This window comes from Dermacentor andersoni, chromosome 8, assembly GCF_023375885.2.
Source record: "Dermacentor andersoni chromosome 8, qqDerAnde1_hic_scaffold, whole genome shotgun sequence".
Taxonomy (NCBI): Eukaryota; Metazoa; Arthropoda; class Arachnida; order Ixodida; family Ixodidae; genus Dermacentor; species Dermacentor andersoni.
In genome coordinates, this window is record NC_092821.1 from 126,238,713 (window position 1) to 126,263,436 (window position 24,724).

Sequence of the window (24,724 nt, forward strand, 5' to 3'; positions counted from 1 at the left end):
GAATGCAAAGGTCTTGTGTTCTAAACTGGAGCATGTCAGCTTCTTCTGCCAAACTAAATTGTGGGTTTTGATATCTTTAAGCTGCACAGTATGATAGTGGAGGGCTTCAGATTAGTTTTTACCACCCGGGTTCCATCTGGGGGGGCTTGCTGAGTGGACTGTTTTAGTCAAAACATGCGAAGCACTACCGTTGCTTCATCACTAATAAACAAGCATAGCACCATTTCATCTGCCACTGACAGCTTCACCTTTACCATCTGCACAAAACCACTTGAGTGAAAGGGTGCGGAGAACATGTGCGCAACTGATCCCTACACGGTGCCAAATTCAGTGTTGTGCACATGGCCAGCGCTGCGCTATAAAATTGAGGACTGAACAGCTGTACTTCCTGAACTTGTAAAAAAGTGCATGCAGATCACGGAGACTCATTTATCATAAGTGCGTATGTGTTGGAAGCTTGACGTGCTGCTTTGTCATTGTTGTGCATGTGGTTTTGGTGGTGCACCTAACCTCCACTCCACTATAACTGCATTGTTTGGATACAAATTGGCTATACTTTCTGCACAAGCTCAGGTTTAATCACTGTGGCATTGGCATCAGCAAGTCTCGTGGCGTGCTGAAAATTTGTGCAAGTGCAACAGCGTGCAAACCTTATCTACTGTTGGTGATGATGCCTTCATGGTGATTGTGCATTTTTGAGTGCGCATATTTGGGTAAAAATGTATGGGACTTTCTGTTACATTGAATTACAAGATTCATACCTAATACTTTATGCGTTTTTTTTTTTTTTTTCACAGAAGGCAAGTGGTGAGAGAAATGGTGTGTATAGTGTAGAGAGCTTCAGACACAGTGCCAGCAAGCACATTATCAGTGGTAAACTACACTGTCATTGACTCAGAGTGCTGCTTTCCTTGTACCAGCCTTAAACTAGGTCAGCCTAAAAGAGAAGACTCGCAGTCTAGCACATTGGTGAAAGCATAATTTTAAATCATAGGATAAGGTCATGTTCATTGTGAGCATGTCAATTTATTGGGGTTTTTTTTCCCTAACATGACTTTTTTTGTTCCTTTTCAGGTCTCCAGGTGAAAGAGCTCAAGTGAATAAATGGATTGCTAAAAAATTTATTGTTTGGTGTCTTTTTTTTATGCAGTAAATTCAGGATGAATATGGTGAGACGCACATTGTACATATTTGATTTTGTTTGAAGGAAGAACTGGCATGTGATAAATTCAGCAGTAAACTGGCAAATTTCGTGTGTGGCCTCTGTGTACTTTGTTTTATATGGCTTGCTCTAAATTTGTGAAAGTTGGGTCAAGGGTACCAAATTATCCGTTGGCTCTATCGTTGACTTCGAGAGTTTTGTTTCTATGTTCAAGATCAGGCAGGCCATATCTTGCTCTACTGGGACACAAGCTAACACTGGGCAGTGAAGAAAATGATCACAGCTGTTGCCAGTACCAAATTGCCTTGCTTTAGAATATGTTGTTCCAAAATGAGCCATTCTGTTGACATTCAGCTCAGCGTGGTATTGGGGGCAGTCTGATGGCACAAGATGTGCATTAGTAATATGCTACTTTTGGAACATGCCACGCATGCCTTGTTCAAAAAAAGTTAAATGACCCACAGTATTCCACTATAAATAACCATAGCAAAATGGCAATACATGCCGAGTGTCTTGTCCAAAAGGCCCCATTTGTATTTGCTTGGCCATTGTACCATGAGGGTTGTTGGGCAGTTGGCTGGTTTGTAGCACAGCAAGTGTTTTCATCTGCTACTATCATCTGGGCATTCACTTATGTAGTCGGCATAAATTGGAGTGTTAACAAGGAAAACGAAACGTGACACCTAATGCTCGTATCTGTAAGAAAGTGCAATGTGCATATACTCTGTAGCTGATTTTCAAATATTGTACAGGCCCAAAAGCATATTTTGGAGCCTAAATTGAGCCGAATTCAGGCAAACTTGAAAATGTTGTGCATGCTAGTCATTTTCAATTTGTTCACTTTTGCATTTATCTTGATAGCGCAGCCAGCAAATATTAGCTAGCTCAAGCAGGTGACAGTTCTGCTTTACAGTGTGTTTCGATTACGAGAGTAGTCTCTCGGGTTGTTGCTGTCCTAGGGGTGCTGGCGTACAAAATTTCTGTGCTCGTGCGAGCATATCACCACAGGCCATGTTTAACGATTGTGTAAAACCATGGAAATCGATGCAAGAGTGACTGCAGTCGATTATGGTTTGACAATGTCAGATTCATGGTTTTGCACCATAATCCACCACCTTTACCTGATGTCTCCTGCTCCATATTGGCCTTATATGATAGGAACTGTAAAAGGAATGCTTACTTAAGTGGGAAATTGCAGGTGAGTAAACCTACGATAAAAAAGCCATTAATCAAGAAAAGCTTCCTGAAATGAATAAAGTAATCAACCATATGTGAAATGCAAGAAAAGCTTCCCGGAAGATTTGGAATTGTGGCAGGAAAAATTTTCAACCACGAGAAGCTCGAGCAAGCACAGAAGTTTTGCATGACAGTACATGCATGGTGCACATTGCTATGTTGAAACAGTTATAGAAGCCAATCTACATTGCTGATTGAGCTTCGAAGTTGCAGTGCTTGTTCTTTTTAATGTACAACACTGAGATTTCAGTGTACTTCAACTGGTTAACTTCACTTGTAAACGGAGTATAAAACCAGAACTGAAGCGCACACAAAAATATTTTGTTGAAACCATAGCTCAAGCTGGAACAGTTTTTTTTTTTCTTTACTCTAGAATGAAATTGGGGGAAAAAAAAACTTTCTTTCGGTTAAGTACCTGTATTCTCTAAAAAGAAAAATAAGGTTGGCAGCACATTCTTTGGAGATTATTAGCAACATTAATGCAATTAGTAACACGTGTGTAATAGGTGATAGCTTATGAGGATATAAAGATGGAAGTAACAAGTGGAGTCGTGATATGTATAAGTGCACAGTGTTTATTAATGAGCATGACAGGCACGTTGGAGTGGCTGGGCCCCTCTCGTAGTTCCTTTCTCTTTTTCTTTGGAGAGCAGCACATACCGATTGACCCAAGTTGGCATGAAAAATGTTAGAAATGGCCATCATACCAAAAAGTACATGGAGCTCCTAAAGAGTGCTAATCACATTAGAAGGACTAAACTTGGAACTGTTTATAAAAATAGTTCCTTGCGAACAAAAAAGGGTTTGTGAACTCGGTCCCAGGTTGGTCTCAACATCGACAGCTTTACATCCATGCACCACCTGTACTTGTGGCCGAAAACCATACTACCTTATTTGTATATTCACACCGGCCTTGGGTAATTTTAGGCATGGCGGTTCTCGGCGTGACTTGTCAGCATTTGAAATTGGCTATGGTTGAAAATCTGCGGTGGCAAACCTAAATAATCACAGAAACAAAAAAGCACTTCCTCGCAAGGTGGTCGTGTGTGATCACACTGGTATGTAAGCTGAAGTAGGCGTGATAAAAATTATGAATTCTGACTTACTGTTTCCGATGTGGGTCTCCACAATGTACTTTCTTTAAACTATTTGTCGGATCAAGAAAAGCACGAATACCTTTCTTCACATGCTTCTCAGGAGCACTGCCATGTGTTCGTACAGAATAAATTTAAGCTGTTTAACCCCTAATGATTACTAAGTTACCCAAACAAACCAATTCAAACTGTCTTGAACCGTTATTCTTTAGCTCCAGAGGTGAACCACAACTGATTAGTTTTCACTGAATAGGAATGACAAAAGCTTCAGTTCTACCCTCTTGTAACAAGTCATGCAGTGGTATGTGCAAAAGAAATTTCTTTCAAATTGTTGAGATGTATGCAGCACACCATATTCATGTTCAAAGAGCATATCAGTTTGGAGCGTCCGTTCAAACATTTTATTTACCAAAATGAACATACCAGATATTCCAACAAGATTTTACACTTACTTAAAAAAAAATTATACTAATTGTTATCCAAATAGTGGTTCAACAGATGGCTTGCAGCATGAGCATACAGCTTGGACAGGTACGTCGTAGTTTGAACTGTGTGAAATCACTTGCTTCCCTGACATCAAAATTTTTTCCGTGTAGAATAGTCAATTGGATTGATCGCACTGAGCATACTGGCTAAGTCAACAGCAATTTCATTGGGTTTATTCATTTGATTACAGCTTTATGCAACATCTCGCGAATAGTTCGAGCACATGCAATACACCTGATAAGCACATGAGCATGCCAGTGTCCCAGGGTGTGTCTTACGGGAGCAGTGTCATGGTTCAAGTAAATCTCTGAAACGGCACTTAGAAAAAAAGAAGTCACAAAACAGCTGTCGCAGCTTAGTGCATAGAACAGCAAATTGGGGAGAAAAAAAAAGAAAAACGAAAAGCCACCTAAAAAAAAAAAAAAAGGTCTCACCGAGATTTGAACTCGGATCGCTGGATTCAAAGTCCAGAGTGCTAACCATTACACCATGAGACCAGGCTGACCGGTAATAAATAAGTTCGGCGACGGTACTTTTCATTTTTGTTTCGTCCCGTTCCAGGTTATTCAGTAACATTTTTGGTACACATGCAGAAAACCTCGGTGCACTGCATCCTACTTATTGCAAGCAATTGTGATTCGGAATCGTCAGCCGTACGGCAATTCATTGGGAAGGCAATCCCCTCGAAACAAAAATAATATGAATCAAAAAAAAAAAAAAAGAATAACAGAAACCAACAAACGTGCGAGCTGGTGCGTGGCTTCATCTTTGTATGTTCTCTGCCGAACCGTAAAAGTAAGCGCGTAAGGTGTGCACTGACGCACACAAGAGAAATGCATAATAAACAAAAATCCAAAAAGAGGTCTCACCGAGATTTGAACTCGGATCGCTGGATTCAAAGTCCAGAGTGCTAACCATTACACCATGAGACCAACTCATTCCGACGCCGGGAATCGAACCCGGGCCTTCTGGGTGAAAGCCAGATATCCTAGCCACTAGACCACGCCGGAGATGTCCGCTGACGTCTAATTGCAGTTATATAAACAAAGCAACACTGGCGTACTGTCGCTGTATTTTCGAGCGTTTTGTCAATTTGACAACAAGTCGCCACGTTAATCGGTAACATTTGCAGAAAGCGATAATGCAGCAAACAACTTACAGGTGTCCGCCATCAGAGAGTTGGATTTGACGCCGCACGTACGTACGTACGAAAAAGCAACGGCCAGGCCAAAAGCAACTGTACCGTAGAAGTTGCGATGGACGATTCATGCGCGTCGTAAAAGTTATTGTAGCGGACGTTGCACGGTCCTTGAAAATAAGCACCGGCGCAGTGCCGTGTGTGTTCCATTTTTCGTCGTCTTTGCTCGCGCTCCAGTTTTAACGAATGAAAATGTAATCAAGCAAACCCTTGTTAATATGAATTGTAGATATATTAGTGACGCTACTAGCAAGAAAACAAAAAGCAATAATAATGAGTGCTTGTATTTATTTTACTTGACACGTAATTCAACGTTTAAGTAAAGAGTAAAATAGTACGTATTGCTTAATCTATGGCCTCTGAGATTACTAACGCGCTAAGTCTCGAAGGCTATTTTTTTAGGTAATGCTTGTTTGAATTTGCTTGCGGAAAATACTTCAGGCGTTTTCTTTTATATAATCTAGCCTGTGTGTTTTGGGGTTTCATTGAGCTATTGTGTTTCACTTGGTTCTACTTTAACGTCTCGGATTCTACCCTAGCTATGATCCTAACCGAAGCATGCAATAGCTTATTGAAGATGGCGCTGCAATTTTTTTGGTAGCAGACGACGTTTGCAGAGCAAGATAATTTGTGATGGAGTTGTTTTTGATATAACAAAAATTATTGCATTACAAGGGCAAATAAACATGAGTCACGTGCACAGTGCACAGAAATAGCTAGAGTTAACTTTGTTTTCGATAACGTCTTTACTCTCCTAGCCGTTGACTGGATTCGAAAGAGCGTTTATCAAACTGTGAGACGGACCAATGGTGTTTGCTACGACATATGGGGCAAATGTATTTGTATAAAACGGTATCTTGAATTGAAAAGTTGCACCCGGTATATGATGACAGTGAGACGACATAAACGGTGGTTTAATATGTGCTAATAAACCACCGTTCCGCAGTCATATCGTCACACTTCCGTCATTTGCCGTGAACAATTTTTCGGGTCAGCATTGTCTGGCTTCTGGCTTAAAATTTGTTTCGCAGATCGACACGTTTACTCATATAGTCACAAATAAGTTTCTGGAATAAAAACTCCATGCAACGTCGCGAACCCATATTACGAAGGTGTCGCCTATGCTGATTTGAAATTTGTTTTTTATTGCTCGGTTAATCGAAGGCTTCTTTTGCTCAATCTCTTTGTCGTATCAAAGTTTTTGTACATGGTGCATAATTTAGTAGACGCCGGAAACGAGTGCGGGTGGCGGCGGGATCCCGCTCGATCGAATGTGTACATGTACATCTTTGGAATACGTACTTTTGTACACGAGTGCCGGTCACATGTTCGTCAGCTGCCGGTTTGTTCGCGTGCAAAGCAATATTGCTCCTGGAAATGCCCCGGAAGCGAAGCGATAGAGAAAGGCAAGTCGCAGGCAGAAACTATACGATTCCTGGGGAAATAACCGAAGGGCACAACGAGCGCGATTCAACCAACACGCCCTTGGATTTGCTTTCATTCAGTGGTCGTTGAACATGCCGTGTGCAAACCACTCCACATGTCCTGTTTCGAAAACTGCAACACGAATGGCCCAATATTATTAAACAACAAATTGTCGCGCCATCTATGTAATAAAAAAATTATTTTTTAAATGTTTTATCTACGTATATACGGAAAAAGCGTAATTGTATTATGTTTATAAAGGACTCGAACATCTGGATGCTCTAAAATATTATCGCATCATGTGGTCAGATAAAAGGAAGGCATTTTGAAAATTTGTCTCGAAAGAGCAGCGTATTTCACGTATGGTTCCATACACCGTTCTATGAAAGTCAGCGACGTAGCTTCAGATATCTAGAAGTGTAGTGGTGCAGTTCATTCTGACGCAGCGGTCAATGGGCTCAGCGAGCTCCGAGATGCTCGCCAAAGTTTGATTGTCTCAGAGGCTGTAGCAAGTGCGGCGCAGCGGTTCGCGAGCTCTCCGCTAGGAGCATGACAGACGCTGCGTGTCTCGTCCGGCGCAGCTTTCGCTTCTTGTTTGCTTGGACGAGAAGTTGCTCGCTCGCGTCTCTGCGCCAAATGCGGCTCGGAAAGATCGTTTCCCTGCACAAAGCGGTCCTCATTTGCGCCATGAGGTAAGTTGGCCCCAGTTCGATTCGTTTGTCTTTCTGTTCACGTTTGCGCCGCGCTGTGCTGCTTTCGGCCACCGCGCTTACGACGCGCGCGCGCACATCCCACTTTTCCCGATACGGGACGTTCTGACTTTCTTGCGCAACGCGTCCATGTCTTCTTCGGGACAGACATGTTTACCGGCAGTCCGCGAATCGAATCGAGAATAAGCCTAAGACTCGTTAAGCGTTCCCGACTCGTTAGTTGGTTTCGGACAAGAGAAGCGAAAGTGCGCATGGTCGACTCGACCCTTTCAGTTTGCTGGTACGTATTTCGCAGTTTCTCCTCTTGCTATTAAATTAGCAAACTTTCTTTTTCAATATAGGTCGTGCCGCTAGGAACACGGAACCTCAATTCGTGGCGCTTGAAGCTTCTGCTTAAGGTTTTGGATTTTCTTAACTTCAGACTGGAATATAAGGCAGTGTACAGAAAGCTCCTGGACGAGAAGGTTCTCTATTCATCCTGGAAGTACGGGAAAGAAGGAGCTCGAAACGGATGACTGATGTGCACAGACATTGAAAACCACTATCTAGGGCAACCCACGGTTCGCGCTAGGTGTATGCAGTGTCATCGTCTTGCGTATACAATGCAATTCACCGGCTTCCATCGTGGATCTTGCACCGTAAAACTCCTTCGGTATAAGCATTCATTCTATGAATCACGAAGGTGGTAGAAAACGTTGGTGCTTAATAGACGATTTAGGAAGGGATTCTAGCATAAAATTTACGACATCATGAGATGTGCGTGGTCGCGATGCCGTATATATAAGCCGATTAATAAAAAAAGAGGAAGAATACAGCTTTGCTTACACGCATACGTAGGGATGTATACGTATATTAGAATGACCGAGGACTACTCGGCTCCCCTGAAAGTCAAGAATGATATGTGGCACCTTTCCTGCTCCCACGGATAAAATAGTAGCGAAATATTTCAAAAATTTTATAGCCAAGACTAAACATCTAGTTATCCTGGAATCACGAGTTCAAGGCACTTGATATCACGAAATTGGGCAGACCGTGCAGTTTCTTACCGCGAAACTCGTAGGAAATCCTGCTTGAGAATAAGAAAACACGATGGGAAACGCTTCTCTGACTGAACTTTAGCTAAATATATCGTGGTAATGTAGCTTGGCGGTTGATACCGGCCGTCTACCAGGGCGCCGACGTTGGGCCAACTGTGTATATATATATATATATATACACATATATATATGTGTGTGTGTGTGTGTGTGTGTGTGTGTGTGTGTGTGTGTGTGTGTGTGTGTGTGTGTGTGTGTGTGTAGGGTGTGCCAGCTAACTTTAGGCAGAGGTTAAAAATATGCAAATGCCACGTAGCTGTACAGAATAAAGGTAATCTTGTTCGCCGTCACTTGGAGACACTCAAACTATTCTTTTATTCCGCCTAATTCGATAATTAGTCTAAATTAATTAATCACCTTCTCAAATATTATAATTAGATGAAAAGTGTCAATGAGAAAATGGTAGAGAAACATGAAAAACTCCTGATACAGCTTTCTGTTCCTCGATACGTGCTACGTAAAAGTGTTTTTCCGAGCGTGAAAGAAGCCCGCGAGTACACGCAAAGTGCCTCGAGCGGCCAGTCGCGCCGCAATATTGCGTGTATTCGCGGGCTTCTTTCACGCTCGCAAAAACGCTTTTACGTAGCACGTATCGAGGAACAGAGAGCTGTATCAGGAATTTTTCATGTTTCTCTACCATTTTCTCATTGACACTTTTCATCTACTTATAATATTTGAGAAGGTGATTAATCAATTTAGACTAATTATCGAATTAGGCGGAACGAAAAGAATTGTTGGAGTATCTCCAAACAACATTACCTTGGTTCTGCCCAGCTAGGTGTCATTTACATATTTTTTTAACTCTGGTTAAGGTTAGCTGGGTCACCCTGCATATACTGTCGCCAGCGTGACGAACGAATATTGTGCTTGCATTACCCGACAGAAATGTTTAGATGGCTCTGGTATGTTTCACGGCTTGTCCGAAATTCAAAAGAACGGGCTTTTTGTTAGGCTTCCACATTCTTTTCTGAAACTTCAGGAACATGCACACCACCATGTGCTCATTCTTAGCTCGTGCATACAGGAATTTCACATGGCCATGTCTCACATGTAACGCTGGACGCAGTGAATGTGTCTTCGTTTTATTAGGCACTGTAATATAATTTATTACAACATAGGGATCATGGTGTACAAAAGACAGGTTGCAGCAAGGAACAGTGCGGACAAAAACAGGAATGGCGCGAACGTACGTGCCGAGATCATGAACGATAAAATAATGTTTAATAATGTAATGTACAAAGACAGTATAGTAAAGCACAAGCACATACCAGGTGTTTCAGTGAACACTTTCAGAAATTTTTAGGAATTGCCTGTGGCAGATAGCACAATTCTAGTCCTTGAGCTGGTGTACTCATAGATGCTGACATAAGTTGCAAAAAAATTGAAATGCACAATTAACTATTTATTAACAATTCAGTAATTAAGTATATATCTCATTACCTTATGGCACATGTAGCAATTTACAAGTTTTAACCGGGGAGTTCGCAAGGCGTATCATCCCACTTGGAACGAATTTTCAGGATGACACAAGTTTCGATATTTTAATTCCCGAACTTTGCGGAGAAATACATTGGCGTTCCGGTTATTTATGTGCTTCAATGCGTAAAACGACGTCTTGTTAAGAAAGTAAGTGGAACGGCAGTGCATTTTTACCGCAAATTTGACGGCGCATATCTCGTAAATGGGGAAATCCACACAAGTCTTTTCATGTGGATATGCCTTCCAATCTAACCTGCTAGAATTTGTATATTGCAATATGCGCTATAAGGTAATTAGTTCATGGACTAAATGGGCAGCTCATGGTCTAAAATTTTGCTATCTGGTACAGGCACGTTTTATAAATTTTTGAACGTGCTCACTGAAACACTGTGTGTGTACTGCCGACAACAATAAAGACACAATTGACAAAGAGATGTCACTGGCTCACAGTAATTAAATGAAAGACAACTAAGGGGTTGAAAGCACCTCTTTGTTCGACACAGTCAAGAATTGCGTTGAACAGCGGCGTAGGAAACGTTCTTCACCGTCAACAGCACAGGTGTCTCGAGGCTTCATTTGTGCATTGAAGATCGGATACATTGCTCGTTATGGCTTACCGCTCATTTTGGCGAAGTACTCGCGCTGCCACAAATATCATGCACGGAGGCCACGATTACCGACCTTTTCGATAACGAGTGCTTTACCCGTGGATGAAGGAAAAACTAAGGAGAGGCCCACACTCTTTGTGAAGCTCAGTGACGCCGGAAGTTCTCGTTACTCCGCCATCTTGCCGTGGTACACATTCTCCTCTCTTGTTTACACTTCTCGCCTTCGGCTCGCAACGGTGCAACCACACCGGGCTGATCCGACCGACGGATCCAATATCGCGATGTACAACATCGCGATGACGTTGCCCAAGTCTATTTCGTCCGAGAATTGTGCGTTGCAAGGAGTTAGTAATGAACTCCGCAAGTATATAGGCTGCGTGGCCGGTCCACCCAACGTCAGGTTCACCCGCTATACTTTTGCCGGCTTTTCTGAAAATGAACCTGTGCATTCTCACTGCACTGCAAGAATGCACAGGCGATGACCAGCAGCACACTCTACGCGCACTACGCTAGCCCATCTGCAGTTTATGCGAATAAATGCGTATATGCAGGTCGCGGCTTTATAGGAATCCGTTTTGCTTTATTGAACAACCCTACTGAAGAAACCTCGTATTCCCTCCTATATCCAATAACATCATGATGTAACGATGTTGAGGACCACAGGTTAACAAAACAACGATATTCAATAAGGGCGAACCTGTGCCCGCCACTAAAAGTCACTGCGGTCGTGAAGAAGTCCCCGGCAGTCGCGCTCTAAAACTGGCCTCGAAACGCCGTCTTCTTTCTTCCCGCGTGATAGCCCGTGCGCGTGGCGCATGCGAGCCGGGTCCGACCGGCTGCCCGTGCCGCGAAGATCGCTGACTGTTGTTGCTGAACAACACCACGGCACGGCGTGCGCATGTCCAATACGAAGGGCGCGTAACTTGAATGCGACCAAGTTGTCGCGGCAATATGACATGTAGGAAAAACTGGTTTTTATGTGGGATCCCATATGTTTCATATAGGATTATTGGATATGGGAGTTATGGGGCATCTAGATTTTTCCAATAGGGAAGTTTCGGGCGCCCGTGCACCGCCGAGGTGTGACGATCGAGCCACAGCGTGGCCGACTAAGAGGCCAGCAGAGGAAAACGTCGTTACGCGCTTAAAAACACTGACTGCGGTTTGCGGTATACGTTGTTCTCGCGGTAAGTGAAGATGCTCGGAAACAAAGTTGTGCGACGCCGAACAGTAAGCGCGTGTGCGCGCGGCTATACCGCGTTGACCGGGCCTGTATATAGCTGCGACCATCGGCCTTTAATGCGCGCGCAGGCGTGCGTTCTTCTGTAGAGTCTTGTTCACTCTTGCACCGCATCCGCCAACGAACCAAGGAGGGTTCGTCCCTTTATTACTCGCAGCAGCTGCTTCTTTCCCGTCCTTCCACGTGGCTGTTATACGTGCCATGAATGCATCGTCTGCTGTCAAAAGCAGGAACACTGCACAGCTATTACCGACGTGCAACGCGTTTACCGTACGAGGGCGAATCAGAAAGTATTTGCCCCCATTTCTTTAAAGCTAAATTACGGCTGTAAATGCGAAGTCAACATGTCTATTCCCAGCGGTGAACCTTTCTTGGACAGGCCCGGCCCGGCTTTATCTGCCGGTAGCTCCACGGCACGGCGCTGGTGTCAGTAGTTAAAGATGGTGCTTGTGCTTCACACGTTCACGGCGTACGAGCAACAAAGTGTGATTCGTTTTCTATGGAGCAAGGGACGAACGCCTATCGAAAGCCCACGCATATGAGGAGAAGTGTCTCGCTTTGACAAGTGTGAGGTGGTAGTGTTGTGAGCTCACAAAAGGGCCGTGAAGACTTGCATGAAAATGAGCGCTCGGGGAGGTCGCGTGCGTCTCTGACTGACGACAGGGGCACCCCAAATTTAGTTCTGCGACGGGAGAAATGTCTCGGCCGGGGGTGGGGGGGTGGGGGGGTTATGTGGCAAAGTAGTGTATGGTGTAACGTACGTAGGATAGTACATACATTTGTAATTAACTATGTGAACCTTACTTTGGTCAATAAAATCTAGGGGCAAAAACTTTCTGGTTCGCCCTCGTACGTATTATGAAGCACATCGGTTTCTGTCTGTGATGACGTGTTAGCATGAATCAACCGAAGACGGGAAGTATATTCCCACATCGTCCTTCGTCCGTGACGTGGTACGTGGCATATGGCGTTGCATGCACGCTCGATTCCCGCTTTTTACTTCTTCCAGTCCTACCTGCAGCCACAACAACAATCGGGAGAGTATACGGTCTAGATAACACAGCGGAAAAAAACATGAAGACTAACGCAATCCTGTACACACGAGGCCTTCGCCACGGTGCGAGACCTACGGAGCAGCACACGCATGAGCACACACCAGCATAACAAAACCGCCATCGTTCTCCGACGACATGGCCGCTACAACGGAAAAATACCACATGACTTACTACTCCACACATTTTTCCTAGCACGCGGGAAGGGCAGGGCCTCTCCTCAATTTCTTTCGTTCCTCCGTGGCTTTATACCTTCACTGCGCCACCAATGCGTACACTAAACATATGCGTCAGGTAAGCGTTCAAAGTGTACGTGCAACTACACGTCCACGCGCAGGACGCCATTTTGCTTCTGGTAACACAATTAGGGTAATGTGAACAAGTCAAGACCAGGGATTTTGAAAGTGTATTTTGAGGGGGGGGGGGGGGGGGGGGGTGCAGGATCCGGGGCTCATTTCGCCTATGCACAAACTTTTGTTTTGTCACTGCGAAGCCCAGGCCTACTTTAGGGGGTGTCGCCCCTCACAGTTGCGGTGCGGGGTGGGGGGTCCTTTCAACAGAACCTGTGGAGGCGCCTGCCTCTATTGTCGTCAGTCCCTCCTCGTCTCCCTAACTCCTGGCATAACACCCCAGACTTGCTGGTCTTACTTTAGTTGGAAGGAAGGAAATCAACTTTATTCAGGTCCTGCAGGCCACGAGAGCTTTGGGCTCTCATGGAGTGGGCGTCTCCCACGACGGAACCGGGAGGTTGAGTTTCCTGGCGGCGTCGTGGACCTGCTGGACGGCCCAGAGTTGGGGAGCGAGTTCTTCGCTCCGGATTGCCTCTTCAAACTTGCGCTTGTCCTGTTCGTAGTTTACGTGAGCTTGCGAGCACGGCCAGAGTAAATGATAAACGTTAAGGGATGTATTGCAATTGGTGCAATAAGACTTGTCGTAGAGCTCAGGCATGTAATGGTGTAATCTGTTTTGAGTGGGGTATGTGTCTGTTTGTAACATTCTGAGTGTAACCGCTTGAGCTCGAGTGAGCGTGCGGTGTGGCGTGCTATATTGTCTGCGTTGTAGGTAGTAGTGTATAGTGACTTCGTTGTATGTAGTGGGCGCGTCCTTATTCTCCGAGTGGTCGGGTGAAGCCGCGCGGTCTGTAAGCGCGCGCGCAGCCTCGTGTGCCGCCTCGTTAAGGTTGGGGACGTCGCCGAGCTTTGGTCCTAAGTGTGCCGGGAACCAGTATATGAAGTGTTTGTTAATCTCTTTCTTTGAAACAATTTTGAGAGCCTGTGCGCAGACAGTGCCCTTCTGGAAAGCTCTGATAGCGGCTATGGAGTCGCTGTAGATATGGGAAAGATTGTCGTCGGTGAGCGCAACAGCGATCGCAACCTGTTCGGCCTGTTCAGGCTTCCTTGCAATTACCGTATCACGTGCCATCGACGCGGTACAACTTCGCACGGTAGGCGACGTCGTAATAAAAGAGGACTGGCAGGGCATTACCGACGTTTATTATTTCTTTACCTTAAATGAAAGTCCTCGAACTCGAAACCTCCCAAAATTTAGTGGCAAGCCTCAGAGCGACCTAAATACTTTACTGTAATAGCTTTTCCTAGAGCCAGTTTCGGTTTCGTTTCCCAGGAGGTGCATGTGTCTTACTACTCTGCGTCGGCTGCGTATGGCGCCGCTGAGCACGGCCCTCCCTTGAAAGCAATTTGCGGTAGGTACAAAGTCTGGGTGCGCCGAGGGCTGGTGGCTGCGTGCGCGCTGTGTTCTCGCTGCTTAGTGCGCGTTGAAGCGAGCACGAAGGGAAATTCTCTCGGTGCTGCTCTTCCTGAAGCCAGTGTTTTGACAGCGAGTGTCCGCGGTCATCGAGTAAGATGTGTTCATGTTGCCTGAACGCGTTTGACGCCATGATTGTTAATTTAGTTAGTAAACTCATGTTTGCAAGTTTATATGGACGATAAAATTACTCGCCTTACTTGGTATAGCTGTCTAATAATTCGCTATCGCAATCGATGCTTCGCCTTTCGACACTGGGTGACACTGCGCCATTTTTTTTTTCTGCAGCCGAATATAGCGCCGTGATAGCACGTTGACCTTGACTCATCTGACACCGCAGTAATCACAGACGAAACATGTTAGAATCGCACTAATTCGCAATGACACAGCTACCGGCCGTTCCATGCTGCGGCTGAGAGAACCGGCCATCCGCAGATATACCGGTGCGAGGAGGAGAGTGACGCGCTGGTTCGAGGCTACGTTCCTCCTCGCCGATAAAATGGTCTTTACGTGCTACATGAAAGCCTTTTCCCAAGCCTGAAAGAAGCCCGCCAGCACATTGCACTATACAAAAACTACACTGCGTCTACAAGTTAGTAGCGATTTGTATGCTTTACACCACACCCCATATGCCCAAACCAACAATCTTAATTTTATGCATTTGGAAAAGCATTCTTTTCTAGCCGACGACTAAGATTAGGTAACATTTCAATGCTCTCTATATTAAGTACACGATACGCCTGAAAGATGCGGGTCCAGCGCACTGTGGTTTCACGAGAATCACAAGCTTGAGTGCGACATAAGTCACAACTTAAATCAATGCGCATATAATGTCGGCTCACACATGGGTATCACATACCTCCACGTACACGAAATTCAAGCCCTTCCTTGCTTTCTGACATCCGTGAACTTATAGTACGTCTGGTCAGTTGCTCGCGTGCTCGCTTCGCATGAATATTATTGCGGCAGGGGTCTTTGGTGTGTGGCGCAAGCGGAGCCTGCGCGGCAGTTGGCCTTTAAGGCGCCGCCCTCTGTTTCAGGTTTAATCGGAACTGCTATCGCTTCCCTCGAAGGAACTGTTATTGGGATAGAGAGAGAGGAACAAGCTTTAGTGATATGCTGGAGATGTTAGCCTGGCTGTTCGCCTGACGTGCTAGTCCAGGCTCTGGGTCATGATTACGATATATACAGTGATTTATACAGCGATATATACAGCTTCCTGTCTGTATAGCTGACAGACGCAAGCGGCTTATTTCTCGACCAGCCTGGTTCTCGTAGTCAGGCCATCAAATATGTTTGTTGAACGTATTTAGAATGTATACGCACTCGTGAGTTCCTTGTGTACCTGCTCTAGTGTGCATGTGAATTCCTTTGTAGATACGCCATCTTCAATCCCCTACCACCTCTCCACATCACTGCGTTATAAGTAAATTACATCTTGTAGGTCATGGATGTTCCGTAGCTTTTATGTGCTTATATATGAATTCACAATCATGGACGCACTAAAGTTCGGTTAAGTTTCACAGTCTTCTTCGTTTGTCGAAGTAGCCATGCTTATAGGTCACGTGGACTTAAACATTTCAGATGGCATATTTGTCGGTTTTATATCGTAGGGAGACCACAGAGTAAGTAGACGACAAACAACGGAGGCGTACCGTAATGGTTCAGAAAGTTGGATGCATGGTATTATTTCGTTTGTAAAAAAAAAAAAGGATGGGTAAGACATTATCAAAATAAGGACAAAGATCAAACCACCGCCCCATTTCAAAGGGGTCGATCGTATCGTCCATCCATCCATCCTCGATAGCGCACGAGATGAGACCCGTGGGAAACCATAGGCGTTAGTAAGCACCTAGTAAAACATTAGATAACGTTAGCTTGACATTTACTGCTTGACATTCCCAATGGGCCAGCGCGTACAGAAAGAATCTCAGCAGTAAAGCTTGAAAATATCGTGCTTGCATACGACGCTCGAGCATAATACCAGCTGCGGACGGCAGAAGGCTGTCCTGGCTCCTCCCCGAGCCGATTGACTCATCATTTCATGCCATCACTACTTAGTTATGTAAATGGCGTTTGCCATGTCACCACTTGTACAGAACTTTCATGTACTTGCATGTATTCAGCATCATGTACATAAAGCGACAATTCGTTGATATTTCGGTTACGAGTATGTGTGTACATGACGCGTTTCAGCAGCGGCGTGTCACTACACGTGCTTCGGTGCTAATCGCATTATTGCCGACAGTCATCCCGAGTTGGATTTTGCCGAAGTTTTTTGTTGCACTACTTGTTGTCGCACTGCTTGAAACGTATACACGATAGGGGGTAAATGAAAATGAAAGTGAGCGATAAAACAACTCTGCCCGGTCGCGTGTTTCCACCTATATAGAGAGCGTGTCCAGGCCGACCGGCGTGCAAACTGGGCCGCGGTCTGCACCCCCTGACTGGGTGACGGCCAGCCGGGTCGGCTGTGCGTGATGGCCGTTTGCATCGAAGGTCGCGGCCAAGCCGAGGGTGTCGAGGGCGCTGTGCCAGAAGAGTGGGCGAGAAGGAAAGAGAGAGAGAGTGCAGGTACAGGCGAGTGGTGAAGGGCCAGAACGCGTGGTGGCACCCTCGGCTTCCAAATCGATACGCCACGCGCTCGCCTCGGGATCCTTGCGGCGCGACGGCTGTGTGGAAGCGACGCACGATCCGTGTGTGTAGTGAGTAGTACGTGCGCAGCGTGATTGCAGAGAGTACAGTGCGCCCCCGCCGCACTCCTCCTCCCGGGGGTACCGTTGTCACAACCGCCATTCCGGGCAGCGAGGGAGAGACAGTGTGATCAACCGCTCGTTCGCTTCTTCTCACGCTACTACCCCTTCGCACACCCCTTGACCTCAAGAAGAAAGAAACAGTACATAATGTAAAGAACAAAGAAAGGAAGAATTGTCCGAGTCATTCATATACTCTAGAAACAGAAGAGTGCTGACGACCGTTTTATGAAACGACCGCTTGTTCTGTGTTCAAAGGGACGCTAAAAAAAAGAAAATAGGCTGTACTGTATTTCTAAATTGCGCTTAAACAATGAAAAAAATAAAAGAAAAAGGCTGCTCTACATGCGAGGCTTGATAAGAGGCTCAAGAACGGAAGACGGGTGGTGCCGCCGCCTTCAATTGCCCATAGCTTATCGCCGTGACGTCATCTAGTTTGTCTGCGCCTGTACGGGACTAGTTAATTAGTGATCGATAACGACTGACTGCACGAGCCAGTAACTGAACTTGGTAACTTTGGAGAGCGTATATTCTGCGCCGCAACGGGCCCAATGCGAAAGGGTAATTTGAAACGCGTGTGCGGTCGCGCTGACGTGCTGCCGAAATTGAAAGCATGAAAGTTTCGCCGTCACTTTATCTTTTATCAATCAACGTGTTTCCCCGAAATCAGCGAGGACAATGTTTTGAAAGAATGCTTTATCAGTCAGATCTGATGTATCTAGTTTGTATTCAGGGTGCATTCAACTCTATTTTAGGTTATCAGGACCACAATTTTAGAATTCGAATTTATTATTAGGAATTTAAGTAAAGTTGCGAAAATTTCGTATACAGAAGGAGATCCCATAGTCAAAGGCTGTATCGGAACCTTCTAGTTAACAAGTCGAAGGAGCAGTCGAAGAGCAATCATGTTGTATATAAAAACAAAAAGAAAGCTAATAAAGCTAAATACGTACAGAATGGATTACAAAGAATAACAAGGGTTCAACATATATGTCCCGGCAACAAGGTATTACATTAAAGCATTAAAAAAAATCCACATAGTTGTATAGAAAGATGACAATACTTTCAGTATCGTTCCAAGAGCACTCATCGAAAAGTGCACGCTGATACAATAAACCTCCTAGCCAGTCTGTCCGTAATAAGTGCGCTTTTAGCTCTCTCTTAAATCGGCAGAAATATTTTTGTCCTTAATAGAGTGAACTCCATAGTCTCTTTGCCGCATGTTTAGTGCTGCCTCTCGACAGAACGAAATTGTCATTGAATGCGATGGATCGTGTTCTCGCTGCTGTGACATGTGCAGAGTGAATGAACGCACTTCATCGCGAGAGCAAACGCACTCTACATGCGATAACTCTGGAAGACGGAATCAAATGCGGTACACTCAGTCATACTTCTGCGTAAATGAGTTGTCAGCAATCTATTTGTTCTTAGAGGGAACATTTCAGCTGCTCTATACTCGACTCTGCACGTATACAAATGGAGAAGAATGGAGTAACGGATTGACGTCCATGTTTTCAGCACCACAGAGTATGTAAATTGACAAGGAGCAGACGGGGAGAAATGTTTGTCCTTACATCTATTTATCAGTATGTGCGTGTATGTGTGTGCGTGTGTTTGTGCGTGTGTTACGGCTTTGAGATCATGGGCGTTTATCCAATACGCCAAGTAGGCCAGCAGGACGCTCTTCTAGGGGAATTTTATTGCGCTAGCAACTGTACGAACAACCGCGGGGCGTTCGTGTCGCCGCCGTGCTGACTCGGTATCGACGGAGCATGCGCGTAGGTTTAGAAGGTCTCCACACAGAGACGTACACTGTGGGTTTGGCTGCAGGAAAGTGGACGCGCCGCTTCGGTCTTAGTGAACCTCGGTCTCTTCAATCGGCTCTGCAGTGGAGCCAGCACAGCGTTCCGATGCCGGCGTGAGCTATGTGCATATACGGGGCGGTCATTTTTAAATTTCAGGTAATTTAAAGAAAAGCACCTGTGATAAGTCGCATAATTCTTGCTCTTGATCTGGATTACTCGAAGAAGCGGGTATCGCTAGCACGAGAAATCTAAACACATATTCGCCTAATTAGCAAAAAAAAAATTAATTAGCTTCATACATGATTACCTTGCAGCTCATATTGCAATTTACAAATTGTGTTCCCGGCGAGTTTGCAAGACGTACCCATTTGAAATGAATCTGCAGAATCACCATATTCGACATATTAATTTCCAAAGTGTGGGACAAAATACATGGGCGTTCCAGTTGCTTTTCTGCTTCAATGGATAAGAAAAAGTGCTTTATTAAAAAGGTAAGTGGAGCAACAGTCCATTTTTACGGAGAGTCTGATGGAGCATATCTCCAAACTGTGGTTATTATGCAAATTCATTCCAATTTTATACGTCTTGCAAACTCACCGGCTACAATTCGTAAATTGCAGTATGTGTCGTGAACTAATTAATTAAGAAGTTGATAGTAATCTTTTTATTTAGTTGAATGTTTGTTCGGATTTCTCTTGCAGGTAATGTCCACCCCACGCAATAATCCAGTTCAGGGACTAGAATTATGTTATCTGTAGCGGGCGATTTTTAAAAAGAAATTTCGGAAAACTTTCAAATGGCTTCCGCTTCAGCCCCGTATATTGGCTGAAGCGGAAGGGACAGCAAACATCAAGCCACAAACGCCGGAGGTTTTCCTTCTGTCTCATAAGCCCTGGTGGTCTAAATTATTCCTGAGTCTCCCATTACGGCGTGTCCTAGCCTGGCTAACGTTAACTGGGACACACGGCACACGAAGGTATACGTACATAGGATGCTGTGCATGCCTTTTGTGAGTCGCGTGAGTTTGGTCGCCCACTGAAGCGTTCGGTTAACATTGTTTGCTTTTTCTTTTTTCTTGTGCCATGACTGGATAAGAACGCGCATGCTCCGCGTTCATCTGTTCTTGCCAGAAGCTGTAAGGTCTAAACGAAGTGTGTCATGCTTTCGCTACTTTTATGTCCTACAGCCTCAGGACGTCGGAGGCATATTTTTGCGACAGTGCCAACTGTGCAATTTGCTGCGGCAAATAGCCGAATGAGTTTTTCGGGCTAATCGGTCTGCGATGCTAGCGATAAATGAAGTCAGGCATACAGGGCTTTCTAAGGATAGCTTCCTGGGCATCACAGATGATGGCATCATAATTCCCCCCGGAATGATGTGAACCCACGTGATCACCTGCTCACAAGCAGTACAGGGACGTCAGCAGGACTTGTGCCTTTTTTACTTGTGAACAAAAAACCTAGAGGTGAAGTGTTCTTCACAGAGTGAAAGTCACGACAACACACGGCGCTACGTAGCACCAGGTTCAGTATGGTCCACAGTTAAAAGGAACATCTAATTACAATACCAGAACGGATTACTACTCAGATAGATACGAAGGCGCCCACAGTGATCGTTTATCAATCGATGTACACCAAATGCATCGTATATTCATCGATTTTCATAAAATGTGTGGATTTTTGAACTTATCTAATATCGAATATTAAGTTGGTGTTTCCGGCTTGCTAAATCAAAAGAAAGGTTGAATTGAGGAAAGCAAGGTCAACGATATTCTTAAGTGAAAACCTTATGGCTTAAAAGGGAACCGTACTGCACGTTCCTTTGTGTCTGCTTAAATAAGCATCACTGTTCTTCCTTTCTTTCTTTCTTTCTTTCTTTCTTTCTTTCTTTCTTTCTTTCTTTCTTTCTTTCTTTCTTTCTTTTGTTTTCTTTTTGTTTGGCCGTTTTAAACAGACAGGTGCAGCGTATACACCACAGGCGGGCGGTAGCATTTGCAAAATGTTGAAGTGCTGCAACTTGCGTCGATGTCCCTAATTTCGACTTTGAAACGTCATTCTTAATTATCGATGATTATAAAACAAAAGTGACCTTGCGTTTACCTCAATCGAATAGACAACTTCCTCGCGCAGTTGTCGTTTTTTTTTTTTTCGCCGATAAGCCGTAATTTTTTTGCCGTTCCCGTCGCGTTTCACCGGCTCCACGTTGGAGGTCAGCTATAGGAGCTTGTACAGCTACGGTGCTGAAAGCTGACTGCGTGGTCCAGCAACGCAGCCCACGTGGAACCCTAAAAGCGGCCCCGCAGTACTTCCAACGAAGGCTGTGAGAGCACGCTTATTCAGCTTCGCCGTCTTTTACGTATCAGTTGACCCTATTGGCATACATTTCAGAAGGTTTTCTTTTAACGCACTTGCGTTGTTTCGTACAGGAGGTGACGTCAGCGGGGCGGTGCCATCGGGGCAGCAGCTATGGAGCCTCGTGGCAGCATCTCAGCGCCAAATGGTGGCCACCAAATGGCAGGCACCACTACTACGCACCACCATTCCCAAGGCGGTTGCTGCGATGCCACTTCTTTCTACTTAGGCGCCACCCTGTTTCTCAGCCTTGGATCAGCGCTTTGCCTGCTGCTAGCGTTCCTCAGCGACCACTGGGAGCTGGTAAGGCATCGGTGTGCTTCGGGAGTTGTACTAGCCTCGGAGTTCTTTCTAATGGCATATATGTTCCACTTTTCGGCTTCACAGGGCTCTGGCAGTGCTTCCGAGGGGCTATAACAAAGTTTATAGGGCAGCCTATATAAAGCTCATAGACAACTTATACTGATACAATCAGGCTTCATGATAGCGAGTGGAACCTGCTTATGATCCCAATAAGGCTTAGCTACTGTCTTACACTACATCTGGAGTACTTCGGGACCGCTGACAAACGGCCAGTCGAATACGCCATAAGTGGATACGATTTTGCGAACCGACTGGCTTCAGAGAAAAGAGAAGGGAGAGGAAAAAGACAAGAAGGTTAAGAAGGGCGGAAAATACAGTTTGCTACTCTACACTGGGCGATGGGGGAGGGGGAAATATAAATATAAAAATAAAAGTAGGGAGGTGTGTGTCAGAAAGCGCAGAAACACGATAAAGGCACAAAGGGTTGGGCAGCTCATGGAAGTCAGCTGACAGTAACTGTCCAGCGCGGTCTGCAGACACCTGAACCGCGGTTAGCAGCGGAGGAGGGAGAGGGTATCAGAACAGGAGAAGAGGATAAAGTAAAGAAGAGCTATTCACATATGTACAACGTGGCGAGTGAGTAAAAAAAAATATCCGTAGTGTAGTGGAGAGCTCCGGAATAATTTTGACAACCTGCAATCTGCAAGCAATCTGCAGCTGCAAGGAACCTGGGGTTCTTGAACGTGCACACAAAACACGTTTAACGAGTGTTCTTGCACTTTCTTCTTTTGCAGTGTGGCCGAATGCGACAGTCGAACCACTCACGCCGAAGACGCTCAACCACCGCGGAGCGCGTAGTCACTTCATAGATTTATTCTACTGAACTCTATGCGGCGTGGTTCTCTCCGAGTTCTAAATGCCGGCTGCTAAGTCCGTTCTGCTGCTGCTTGCCGTACTGCAGCCGCTCTTTGCAGCTCTTCTGTAACAGCTTACGAAGCAAGGACTTTATGCGTGTTCCGTGCGCCCGTGAATGAGTGCCAGTCACCAGCTTATTGTTTTCATGCGTATTGATGTCAGGCAGGTATTCGAAAACCTTTCCTTTGCGTCAGTGGTCGCTTGACAAGATATGCCGATACGTTCTGGAACATTTCCACAACAACGATGTGGGCCCGTGCCAGTTGCAGCATGCAGTGCTGCAAAGTCGTGCATCTGGCATCTCTCTAATCTGTCGTCAGCATCATTCATCCCGTCTTTCTTTCTTTCCCTTCTCCTCTTACACCTGTGCGGAGTAGCAGGCTAGATATCACACTAGCTCCCTGCCTTTCCTTCAATAAAAGCTATCTCTCTCTAATACAACTAAAGAGAGAGTGAGACATTCTTTAATGGATTCTGGAGATGTTTGCTTGGCCATACTACTAGCATGAAACTCTCCAATCGACAAGGATGATGCATGAAATGTACAAATGTACGAAACATACAGGAGTCACTCGAGCGAAGGGCGCAGGAACAAGACCGTAAATAAATAAATAAATAAATAAATAAATAAAACGCTAACAAGCAACTAGAATGTCTGTTTAAGTTCAGTGGCCCTGAGGCAAGACAAGAGAGTTTAGCTTCACGTCATACTTGAAACGTTACCGCGATATGAGAAACGTTAGGCTCACTGCGCATGCGCGCCCTGTATCGCAAACCACTGTGGCGGCTACTGCTGGTTACCGTGATTGAGCAGCAACATGGCTACACCCAGACCACGTCCAGCCCGCCGGCTTTGATCCGAATTCGCGCTTGATGCTTGCTCATTGTCCGGACGGCAATAAATAAATTGTAAAATCAGCCATTGCTTCTTCTCATCTCACGCTGGGAAATAAGTATAAGCGATATCTTGTCATTAATTATTATTGTGATCATGTGTTTGTTTTGACGCTGCTAGGCCTAGAACACGGCACCAAGTTGGGAAAGACACCATGGCGGCACAGCATTTCTATTGGTGATGCATTGGCAATGCGAAATGCTTTAAAGATACAAGTCTTCACGGCATCATTTGTTTTAATAGGGCGCTCTAGCACGATACGCGATAACGAAAGGCTGAAATTTAAGCAAGTCCTTGCATTACCAATCATTCCCATGATGGCTGAACTGTCATGCCTGCAGCCCTCTTGCACACTAGCACTAAAAATATTTCTCTAGTTAATTGTACGAATCTCTATGGCCATGACAAGCGCTGTTTGTCTGCGCACTCATGATGCGTAACGCAAGCAAGTTACCGTCGCAAGTGATTTTTGTAACGCCGCTGCTTGTCCGAGTTGTTTCTGTTGTGTAGGGATCTTTAGTGCCTTTCTTGCGAGTCTGGGAGCTCGTCATTCGCATGCTGGCTGGAGCGGCGTACTTTCATCGCCCGTTGACGATAGCACCAGCAACACGCCCCCCCCCCCCCCCCCCTTCTGAGAATTTTAGTAGGAAGCTCTGCCAAGCGGAAGGAACGCGCGCGGTCTGCATTGACGATCGTTGTATAGATCGATGCTCGGATTTCGAAAGAAACTTTCGCAACTAGTATGGCCGAAGAACGGGGAATGTGAATGCCAGTCTGGCGGTGCTTGTCGCAGGTGCTGTACGACGGGGAGCACGTGGCCTCGCTTGCCCGCCAGAGAGGCATGGCGCTGACGCGCTCGCGAAACGTGCTCCGCCTGGCGGATGGCGGCGGCGTCGGTGGAGTGCAGCAGCCGTCGCCGCTGCAGCGAGAATCGGCGCTCTTCCTGGTCAACCTCAACGGCGGGGTGCACCGCATCTGCGCAACGCTCGACGGTATACGACCGCCGTTCACTCGGCACCGTTCAGACAACTTTAGGCCTGGTTTTACACGGCCGTCGAATGCCCCGTACCGTCACCGTCAAAGCACCAGCGTCCGCCGTGATATAGCGCTTCCTCGCCGGTTTCTTCTTTAAAAAAAAAAATTACATGCCTTTG

General features: G+C 45.5%; 1 protein-coding gene and 3 non-coding genes across 5 annotated transcripts in view; 1 reads left to right on the top strand and 3 right to left on the bottom strand.

Annotated features, from left to right (window-relative positions):
- Positions 1-4,403: 4,403 nt before the first annotated feature.
- TRNAQ-UUG (transfer RNA glutamine (anticodon UUG)) lies at positions 4,404-4,475 on the bottom strand. Its single transcript has one exon. It is a non-coding gene; the product is annotated as a tRNA-Gln (tRNA).
- A 363-nt stretch (positions 4,476-4,838) lies between these two features.
- TRNAQ-UUG (transfer RNA glutamine (anticodon UUG)) lies at positions 4,839-4,910 on the bottom strand. The gene has a single exon. It is a non-coding gene; the product is annotated as a tRNA-Gln (tRNA).
- A 6-nt stretch (positions 4,911-4,916) lies between these two features.
- On the bottom strand, positions 4,917-4,988 carry TRNAE-UUC (transfer RNA glutamic acid (anticodon UUC)). The gene has a single exon. It is a non-coding gene; the product is annotated as a tRNA-Glu (tRNA).
- Positions 4,989-7,214: 2,226 nt separating this feature from the next.
- The window catches only part of LOC126525569 (uncharacterized), a 30,497-nt gene continuing 12,987 nt past the window's right edge, over positions 7,215-24,724 (top strand). Inside the window, exons 1-3 of one of the 2 annotated variants that reach the window (XM_050173497.2) lie at positions 7,215-7,293; positions 21,532-21,760; positions 24,364-24,562. In XM_050173497.2, the coding sequence (XP_050029454.1) occupies positions 21,572-21,760; positions 24,364-24,562 (388 nt within the window). In that variant the 5' untranslated portion in view covers positions 7,215-7,293; positions 21,532-21,571. Of the gene's footprint in view, positions 7,294-20,530; positions 21,761-24,363; positions 24,563-24,724 lie in introns of those variants that run through there. The other variant, XM_055067745.2, reaches the window with a different exon arrangement.